A 10329-nucleotide genomic window follows, 5' to 3' on the forward strand; every position below is an offset into this window, starting at 1 on the left:
GAAATCAATCTTAGGGTGAGATGAGTACTAATAGCTAGGGGCTTCAGCGAAGGGTATTGCCTGAGCTGAGCCCTGGGGATTCTAAAAGGCAGAGAGAGATAAGGAAGCAGAGCCCTCAGGGCACTGGAAATAAACAGGATCTGAAAGTAGGCTACTGAATTATAGTGTGGGGGAATATGGGACATCCTGGAAGTCGTGAAGAGCTTTCAAGGCCAAGTTTAAAGAGTTCATCTCCACCCTCCCCCCACCCCACCCCAGCCAATTCAGGGTCACCGGGTTACCCTGAGTCCTCAGACAGGGCACTTTCCACAAGCCCCAAATCTAACCAGGTCAGGTCATGAAAGGTCTGAGGAAGGAGGAGGCAGCAGAAATGACTCACCTTCATTGGTTCAGGGATCTTCTCTCCCATTACTATGAGTTGATCTGAGGAGACTCTTTCCCAGTCTCACACAGAAATGGCAAACACCTCCAACTCAGTCCTCTTCACCTTGTCCCTCTGGCTCTCTGGTCTCCCTCAGGCTTAGGGCTCCCATCTGCGTACAAGTCTCTGAGGAATGAGAGAATTCCTGGTAGCCTTCCCTTTCTGGATGTTGGCCTTGCCCACGACCAAGGATATTATCTTTGGGGATCACTGGCTCAAAGAATCAATTGCTGGGAGGGATCTTAAGGGACAGATCATCAAGTCCAATCCTCTCATGTTATAGATGAGGAAACTCAGGCCCAGAGATTGGAAGGGACTTGTCCCAGGTTGCACAGCTAATAAATCTCAGGGCCGAAGGTCCAGAGGAAACCATACACTGTGTATCTCCCACTGCATTCAGCATCGAGTATAGTGCCAGACACACAGTCAGTACTTAAAAAATGCTTGTTAATTGATTATGGATGAAACTAGAATAGGACAGGATGGGACTGGCCTTGTAGATTTCATTGGAATTGAAAAGTCCCAATGAGGAAACACCTAATAATGCAGATGCTCACCCTAATAATTTATAATCTTGGAGAGTCACTTGGGTCATTGGGAAGTTTAATGGCTTACCAGTCACCTTGGTATTCCTGACTCAGTGCCAGCTCTCACTACAGCTTTAATTATTCCCAGTTTATAGATGGGGAAGCTGAGGCTCACAAAGGTTCCGTGACTTGCCCAGGATCACATCTGTGGCAGAGGCAGAACCCAGCTCTTTGTGACCACAAGGCCAGCTCTCTACCCACTGTGCCACACTGACACTCAGGATAAAATAACTACTATGGCTGACATTTTGTTAGCAGTTTAACTTAGCTTGGGAAGTTTTTAAAATACATTGTCTCATGGAATCACCAAATAAAGCAGATTTTAGTGTCGAATCCGAATTACAGGTGAGGAGACTGAGGCATAGAGAGATTAAATGACTTACCCCAAGTTACATAGCTAGTAAGCATCCCATATCTCCCCGATTCCAAATCCAGCCTTCTCTACACTATGTTATACTTTCTTGGAGTCAGAAGAGACCTAAGTTTAAATCTGACCTCTGACACTAACTAGCCGTGTGATCATGGTTCCACTATCTGCCTCTTCAACTGTTAAGAGCCTCAGTTTCTTCATCTGTAAAGTGGGGGTCATAGATGGTAGATTTAGATCTGGAAGGGCCCATAGATGCCCTTCTATAAAATAAGTGGGTAGGGACCCTTTCATCCCCAAATCTATGATCCTTAAAAAGAGTCAGTGGGGTTGTCTGTCTGGCCACATGGAGGAGCAGACCTCCAGAAGATTCAAGGATGAAACTAGGAAGGACTTTCCCAGACCCCTGCAAGTGCCCACCCTGCCAGAGAAAGCTGGGAGTAATTTCCTCTTAAATCTCCCTCAAGACAAGAAGGGCCATACACCTCCCAGACCTTTCCTGTTGTCCAACGTTGTGTTGGATTCTTGAGCACAGGCTCCTCCAACTCCCACATTTCTTCTCATTTTCATTTTCCATAGTGTGAGGTGTGACTCTTCTGTGAATGGATTCCCTCTCACTATTCTCAACTCTACTCTGCCAAGGATACCAAGGACCACTTTGGTTCTCTTCTACTCCATCCCTTCCAAATCCTTTAATTGCTTGGTACAATCTGCACCAGTGCCATGTTCTCTTCCTATCCAGTCCCCACTGGGGCAGGGTCGGGAGAGCTTTTACATTTCATTCTCTGTTACCCTTCTGGCTTTGAAGTTGGCTAAGCAAACACCATCCTTAGGGGCCTCACTCTCCATCCTTGAAAAGTTAACCAGGGAGTCTGCTAGGGTGGAGTGGGGAAAACCTATGCATAGTGCTGAGAGCTAAAAACAAGTTCTCTTTCTAAAGTATTTCCAGGTTCATGAAGCATTTTTCCTCTTGGCAATCCTGTGTGGCAGATTAAGAATTTTGACTCTTTTTACAAATGGGGAAACTAAGGTTTGGCATACATGGCATAGTGGAAAGAGTGTTGGAGTCAGGAGAATTTGGGTTCAATTTAGTTTGACAACCTAATAGGTGCTTAATAAATGTATGTTGATTGACAGGCATTGTGCTAAGCCTGGGAATACCTAAACAAAAAAAAAATCCATGTCCTCAGGGAGTTTACCTGCTACTAGGGAGATTACAAAAGATTAAGGCCTACCCTCATTTTATAGAACATTAGGTTGGTAGATTTAGAGCTAGAAGGGCCAGATCAGGTACCATCTAGTCCAATCTCTTCCTTTTAGAAACGAGGTAAACTGAGGTCCAGAGAAGTGATCAGTCATGTGCCCAAAGTCACATAGGTAGAAGAGGCAGAGCCAGAATACCCCCTCCCCCCAAAGAATGTGAGCCCCACCAGAGCAAGAACTTTTGTGTTTGTATAATGAGGGCTAATCCATGGAACCCAAGGAAGGCTTCTTGCTTCTTCCTGGTTCTGGCCATGTGGTGACTCAGGCCATGTGGGTGCTTTGAAATGGGAAAGGGGTCCTCTCTTTGGCTTCTAAACTGGAGGTGACAATCAGTAAAATTTGAAAAAAGGAGAGCTTCCTGCTCAATCTTTTTTTTTTTTTTAATGCACCTTAAAGGTGACAAGACTTTCCATGAAAGGGAGGGGAAGGTCTGGCCCATCTCCATCCTGGCACCATAGTGACCTTATGGCTAAAAGCAAGGCAAATTCAACAAGGGAGCTTCTGCCTGGGCTCTCAGGGGCTTTTTGCTTTATCTCTCCTTTCCTGGGAAGGTGACTGACTATTATTCTCAAGCTAGATATGTCCAGGCTTGGAGACAACCTCATGAGTTTTAGCAGTCTGGGGGTATATTGGGTTTACAAGGTAGAGATGCTTGTTAGCCAGGGAAATTCTTCACCCGTAAGATGATGACCAGAAGTTGTTCAGAAAGCAAAAAAAAAATGTGGCTACACATGTTCTGCTTTATGTTCTGATGCGGTTAAAGTATCATCCACTTATGAATTATTTATGTCCATGAATACTAATGAATCTTTTGTGGTCTTTAGCATTTCTTTTGTGTGGAGGAAATAAATACCTGTCCCATACCTGATTCATAATTGTACAATAAGTGCTATTCTAGTCCTTTCCATCTTTTGGAAATATAGACATGACCTAAAACCCAAGCTTGAATTTGTCACTGAAGGTTCTGGGGTGGAGTGGGGTGTTTATGAGCCAGAGTGTGAGAAAAAAGAGCCTAGTGTCTCTTCTTGGTATAGCTAAAGATCCCCTGGGTTGAATCTACCTCTTGAGGGAGCCCACATGGGTCACAAGTAGAGGTGCTCCTTGGTGGAAAGGGAGTGGTCACAGTGCCCCACCTTACTGTTCCCATCATATTAGATAATCACACAGCACAATGATTGGCACAAAGTGAAAGGGACCGTATCTGTGACTTCATTGGTAAACTCCTATCAACACAGGTAGGCATCTTCACCAAAGCCCTCTCATTTGGGTCTTTGTACCCTCAGCGTTGAGCATGTAATAGTAACTTAGTAAATGCTTGCTGGATTGGATTAGATACTTGAAACTTCATAGGAGATGCTGGGATTCAGATATGCCGGCTCCCCCCACCCCCCACCATCCCAATGGGAGTTACTCAGTGCTGCCAGCTCCCAATCCCCCTAAAGCCACCACCAAATCACAGAAAATGGTAAAAGGAGGTTCTGTAGTTTGAGCCCTCCTACCACACTTTTCCCCAAAGCATGGGTTTCTATCAATGCTGATTGATACTCATCGTTTTGGTCTCTTCTAAGTTACAGAGTTCAGCAGGCCTTCTACTTTCGGTAGAATGAGAATTCTTTTTCCCTCTCCAGGGGCTTTTGAGATCACTTAGGAACACGAGTGGTAAATACTCATTCTGATTTCTGCCACTACTACCCTAGGGTCAATGGGGAAGGCAAAATAAACTTGGAAAAAACAATTTCTAGTCTCTTCAGGCTCTGTCTGAAGCCACCAGAGAGCGAAAGTCAGACTCCTGTAATATCTGTGATAAGAATCATCTAATCCAGCCCTGTTTTGGGGGGAAGGAGGAGAGAAGACTGATGTGTACTCCATCTGGGTAGGGAAATCCTACTAGGAAAACCTTCTCTACTAATGCAGATCAGCACCTGCCCTGGCACTTCTGGCTCTAGTGCTTGGGGCCCTTAGAAGTTACATGACTTACCCAAAGTCACACAGCCAGTAGGTACCTCCTTCCTCAATTGCAAAATCAGGGGGTTTGAACCAGATGACCTCAAAAGTTCCCCTAAGGTAACTTTAAGCTCTAAATAGGTGGTCTCCAATTTATAGGCATGGAACAAGGAAATTAGTCTATCTGACTGAGGTCACTCCAACATCCTTCTAGGTAGGGGAGTCAGAAGACATGTTTAACCTTTGACCAAAGAATTAGAGATGGAAGAAAAGGGTCTTAGAGGTCATCCAGGCCAGCCTCTTCATTTTGCAGTTGAGGAATATAAATGACTTACCAGGAAAAAACCACTTTATTTACTCTCAGAGGTTCAATTTCCATCTTTGCCATAAAACGTTTGAGTCAGCTTGGACAAATCCCTTTACCTCTCTGGGCCTCAGTTTCCAGCGAGGTTGGGTTAGATGACTTCTAATACCCTTCCTAGTTCCAGCTGATAAAAGGTCACATGGCAAATGAAGTCAGAGAACAGGTCCTCTGACTTTTCATGCTTTTCCAAGTAGGCCACACCACCCAGATGTGGCCTAAGATAGATGTTGCTGCTCTACACTCCATCCAGGAAACAACCCCCTCTCACCTACATCATGCCCAGCGGTTTCAGGTTTCACCTCCTAATTAACAGGTACAGCCCTGACCCAAATGTAGGCTCACGTCCACATTCAGAAATCCCCTTGAGAACATCCCTCCTCCCCTCAGATGTCTTTAGTGTCAGGAAGTTCACTGCTTCCTGTGACAGCTCATTCTACCTGGAGAGAAGGGCTCCCCATCCCACCCCCCCCACCAAGTATGGAGGGAAGAGAAATTCAGAGAACTGCGGGAAGTTTCAGCAGTCACACAAGTCCCAGTGGGCTGAAGGAACCAGATCCCCTCCCCCACCCTTCACAGGATGAGTGACCACCCTCACTTGCTTCACCTGAATAATCAGTTCTCTCATACCTTCACAACTGCAAAGTCTTCAGAATCCCTGGGGTCTCTGCTCTAACTCTGATGAGCACACAGGGCTAATGGCAAGAGGCCTAGCTGGTTACTAGGCAGCAGCCCTCCTGAGTTGTGGTCAATGGTTGCCATGGAGACCACAATGCCCAGGACTGTTACCTTCACGGGATGGCTGACCCTCCCAGCCCCACTCCTCCCCCCCAGGGATGGAGAGGAAGGGGATAAGGCAGCCCATGAGGGGAGCTGCAGTGAAACAATAGTCTAGGGAGGGGAGTCTGAGGTGAGCCAGTCTGAGTGCGTCATCACTGAGGCAGTGATGGGGCTAGCAAGGGAGATAGGATGGAAGAGCTGGACAGACCATGGGATTCAAGCCTCAGGTCCTCCTGTCCCCAAATCCAGCCATCTTCTATAGTCCCAGAATTGGAAGAGACCTTGAAAGCCTACTCCATCTTTAATTTTATACCTGAGGGAATTGAGGCCCAGGGAGTAGAGGTGACTGACTCAAGGTCACACAGAAATAAATGTGAAAGACATTTAGGTCTTTGTGAACGTAGGTCCTTGGACTCCAAATGCCATTTCAAGCATGGACAGGCCATTGGCCAAACTCAAAGGATCATGGGAGAGTTTACACAGGCATACCATGTAAAGTGGGAGTTCAGAAGTCTAATCCCTTTATTTAACAGGTGAGGAAAGTTCAGCCTTGATAGGGGATGTGACTTTTCCAGGGCCACACACAGATAGCTTTCCACTGGTCCTTCCTGTTCAAGCTTGAGCATCCAGATTGGATTACTAGAGAATCCTCAAGACTTGGGTTCAAATCCTGTCTCTAACACAGACTGTGTGACCCTGGGCAAGTCACTTAACTCCAGGTGTCCTGGGCAACTCTCTAAATCAGGTTTTCTTAACTTGGGGTCCCCTTTGGGGATCCATGAACTTAGATGGAGAAAAAAATGCATCTTTATTTCAATATAGTAAGTGTCCTTGACAATCCTATACATTTGACTTTCTGCCTTTAACAAGATGATTTGAGAAGGTGTCCATAGGCTTCACTGGACCTATTGCCCAGAGGTCCAGGACACACAATGCTAAGAAACACTGCTCTAGGGGTGGAGCCAAGATGGCAGCTGGAAATCAGGGACTTGCATGAGCTCCCCCTCTCCAGGTTCCTCCAAAAACCTATAAAAATGGCTCTGAACAAATTCTAGAGCTGCAGAATGCACAAAATAACAGAGGGAAGCAGGGCTTCAGTCCAGGAAAGCCTGGATGGTCACGGGGAAGGGTCTATTGCACAGAGCTGGGAGCAGAGCCCAACATGGGCTGAGCCCAGACCAACCAGACCAGGAACTAGACAGAACAGGCCCTAGCACCCTGAATCAGTGAGCTGTGGCAGTTACCAGACTTCTCAACCCACAAACACCAAAGACAACAGAGAAAGTTAGTGGTAAAAGCTGTGGGGACAGAGTGAAAGGAGTTCACCACCCTGGGGGCAGTGGAGGTGGTACAGCTCTGAGGACAGAACTACAGCTGCTTCTAGCCCCAGGCCCACCTGGTGGGAGGAATTAAGTAGCAGATCAGAGCAGGAGTATAGAGCCTGCTTAAGATCTGGTCTGGGTTGGCCGGTTCTTGGGGGAGGAGGAGCGCTGGTGTGACAGAGCTTGCTGTGTAGAAATAGCTCTGAAAACAACAGCACAACCCCTCAAGCTTGGGACAAATTACTCTATACTCTACAAGCAGTCATACCCTGACAAAAAACTCAAGGGTCAAGTAGTTGGCTGGGAACATGGCCAGGCAGCAAAAATGGACTCAGATTCAGACTCAGACTTTGGAATCTTTCTTTGGTGACAAAGAAGACCAAAACATACAGCCAGAAGAAGTCAACAAAGTCAAAGAAGCCTACATCAAAAGCCTCTAAGAAAAACATGAACTGGTCTAAGATCAGGCTGCTCTACACTCGATCCAGGAAACAACCCGCTCTCACCTACATTGTACCCAGCAGTTTCAGGTTTCACCTCCTAATTAACAGGTACAGCCCTGACCCAAATGTAGGCTCATGTCCACATTCAGAAATCCCCTTGAGAACATCCCTCCTCCCCTCAGATGTCTTTAGTGTCAGGAAGTTCTGCTTCCTGAGACAGCTCATTCTACCTGGAGAGAAGGGCTCCCCACCCCCACCCCCCACCAAGTATGGAGGGAAGAGAAATCCAGAGAGCAGTGGGAGGTTTCAGCTCAAAAAGGATTTGGAAAAGCAAGTTAGAGAAGTAGAGGAAATATTAGGAAGAGAAATGAGAATGATGCAAGAAAACTATGAAAAACAAGTCAATGACTTGCTAAAGGAGACCCAAAAAAATACTGAAGAAAATAATACCTTAAAAAATAGACTAACTCAGATGGCAAAAGAGCTCCAAAAAGCCAATGAGGAGAAGAATCCCTTGAAAGGCAGAATTAGCCAAATGGAAAAGGAGACCCAAAAGACCACTGAAGAAAATACTACCTTAAAAATTAGATTGGAGCAAGTGGAAGCTAGTGACTATGAGAAATCAAGATATTATAAAACAGAACCAAAGGAATGAAAAAATAGAAGACAACGTGAAATATCTAATTGGAAAAACTGCTGACCTGGAGAATAGATCCAGGAGAGATAATTTAAAAATTATTGGACTACCCAAAAGCCATGATCAAAAAAAGAGCCTAGATATCATTTTTCAAGAAATTATCAAGGAGAACTGCCCTGATATTCTAGAGCCAGAGGGTAAAATAGAAATTGAAAGAATCCACAGATCACCTCCTGAAAAAGATCCCAAAAAGAAAACTCCTAGGAATACTGTCACCAAATTCCAGAGCTCCCAGATCAAGGAGAAAATACTTCAAGCAGCCAGAAAGAAACAATTTGAGTATTGTGGAAACACAATCAGGATAACCCAAGATCTAGCAGCTTCTACATTAAGGGATCAAAGGGCTTGGAATATGATATTCTGGAGGTCAGTGGAGCTAGGATTAAAACCAAGAATCACCTACCCAGCAAAACTGAGTATCATGTTCCAAGGCAAAATATGGGCTTTCAATAAAATAGAGGACTTTCAAGCTTTCTCAGTGAAAAGACCAGAGCTGAATAGAAAATTTGACACAAGAATCAAGAGAAGCATGAAAAGGTAAACAAGAAAAAGAAATCATAAGGGACTTACTAAAGTTGAACTGTTTTGTTTACATTCCTACATGGAAAGATGATGTGCATAATTCATGGGACCTCAGTATTAGGGTAGCTGAAGGGAATATACATATATAGAGAGACAGAGGGCACAGGGTGAGTTGAATATGAAGGGATGATATCTAAAAAAATAAAATCAAATTAAGGGATGAGAGAGGAACATATTGAGAGAGAGAGAGAAAGGGAGAGACAGAATGGGGTAAAGTATCTCACAGAAAAGTGTCAAGAAAAAGTAGTTCTGTTGGGAGGGAAGAGGGGGCAGGTGAGGGGGAATGAGCGAATCTTGCTCTCATCAGATTTGACCTGAGGAGGGAATAACATACACACTCAATTGAGTATCTTACCTCACAGGAAAGGAGGAAGGAGATTAAAAAAGGGGGGAGGGCTGAAAGAAGGGAGGGCAGATGGGGGAGGAGATAATCAAAAGCAAACACTTTTGAAAAAGGACAGGGTCAAGGGAGAAAATTGGATAAAGGGGGATAGGATAGGAAGGAGTAAAATATAGTTAGTCTTTCACAATGTGAGTATTGTGGAAGGGTTTTACATAATGATATACATGTGGCCTATGTTGAATTGCTTCCCTTCTTAGGGAGAGTGGGTGGGAAGGGAAGAGGGGAGAGAATTTGGAACTCAAAGTTTTAAAAGCAGATGTTCAAAAAAAAGTTTTTGCATGCAACTAGGAAATAAGATATGCAAGCAATGGGGCATAAAAATCTATCTTGCCCTACAAGAAAGTAAGAGTAAAGGGGATGGGGGTGGAGTGGGGTGACAGAAGGGAGGGTTGACTGGGGAACAGGACAATCAGAATATATGCCATCTTGGAGTGGGGGGGGAAGGTAGAAATGGGGAGAAAATTTGTAATTCAAACTCTTGTGAAAATTAATGCTGAAAACTAAAAATATTAAATAAATAAATAATGATTAAAAAAAAAAGAAACCCTGCTCCAAGGGTATCTTAAATAGCATAGAAGTTACTACCCTCCTCATCCATAGAGAGCATTCTCTATATCAGAGAAACCACATGTCCAGGCCCTATAGACAGCTTGAACCACAATGACCTTGCCCATGATGGAATCTGGGTTATGTCAAGTGAACTCTTAATCACAGCAATTCAGAAATGAAAGGCACCTCAGAGGCCCTTTTGACCACCAACTGTCTAAGCAGTAATCCTCTTACCTCTGTTTGAAGACTTCCAAAGACAGGTAGCTCACTACCTCCAAGAGCAACCTATCCCCTCTTTCCCCCCTTGGGATAGCTCTGAGTGTTAGGAAATCCTTCCCACAAAATCCTGAGACCTATTTCCCTCTCTGTAAACAATACCCAGTGCTTTGGATTCTGTTTTCTGGAGCCAAGTAAACAAAACTAACATCTTGAGTGACAGTCTTTCAGATAACCTGTAGGTTGAACACTTCTATTAGGCAGGAACTCCTAGAGGGTCTTTCTGTTGGTTTCAGTTCAAGTGTCTTAAGTAATATACCCATTTTACTGAGGAGGAAACTGAGTCTAACTAAGTGACATGCCCAAAGTTGCACATGTAGTACATATTGGAGGT

The 10329-nt window shown here is 44.7% G+C and overlaps 1 protein-coding gene across 3 annotated transcripts in view; it reads right to left on the reverse strand.

Moving 5' to 3' along the window:
• TEX33 (testis expressed 33) overlaps positions 1-5682 on the reverse strand; it is a 30600-nt gene extending 24918 nt beyond the window's left edge. For 2 of the 3 annotated variants that reach the window (XM_036758567.1, XM_036758568.1), the window contains exons 1-2: positions 5574-5682; positions 380-547 (exon numbers count right to left, since the gene is read on the reverse strand). In XM_036758567.1, coding sequence (XP_036614462.1) covers positions 380-409 — 30 coding nt within the window. In that variant the 5' untranslated portion in view covers positions 410-547; positions 5574-5682. The remainder of the gene's footprint in view (positions 1-379; positions 548-5573) is intronic. The other variant, XM_036758566.1, reaches the window with a different exon arrangement.
• Between the last annotated feature and the right edge of the window lie 4647 nt (positions 5683-10329).

The sequence above is a fragment of the Trichosurus vulpecula genome, chromosome 5, assembly GCF_011100635.1.
Source record: "Trichosurus vulpecula isolate mTriVul1 chromosome 5, mTriVul1.pri, whole genome shotgun sequence".
Classification (NCBI taxonomy): Eukaryota; Metazoa; Chordata; class Mammalia; order Diprotodontia; family Phalangeridae; genus Trichosurus; species Trichosurus vulpecula.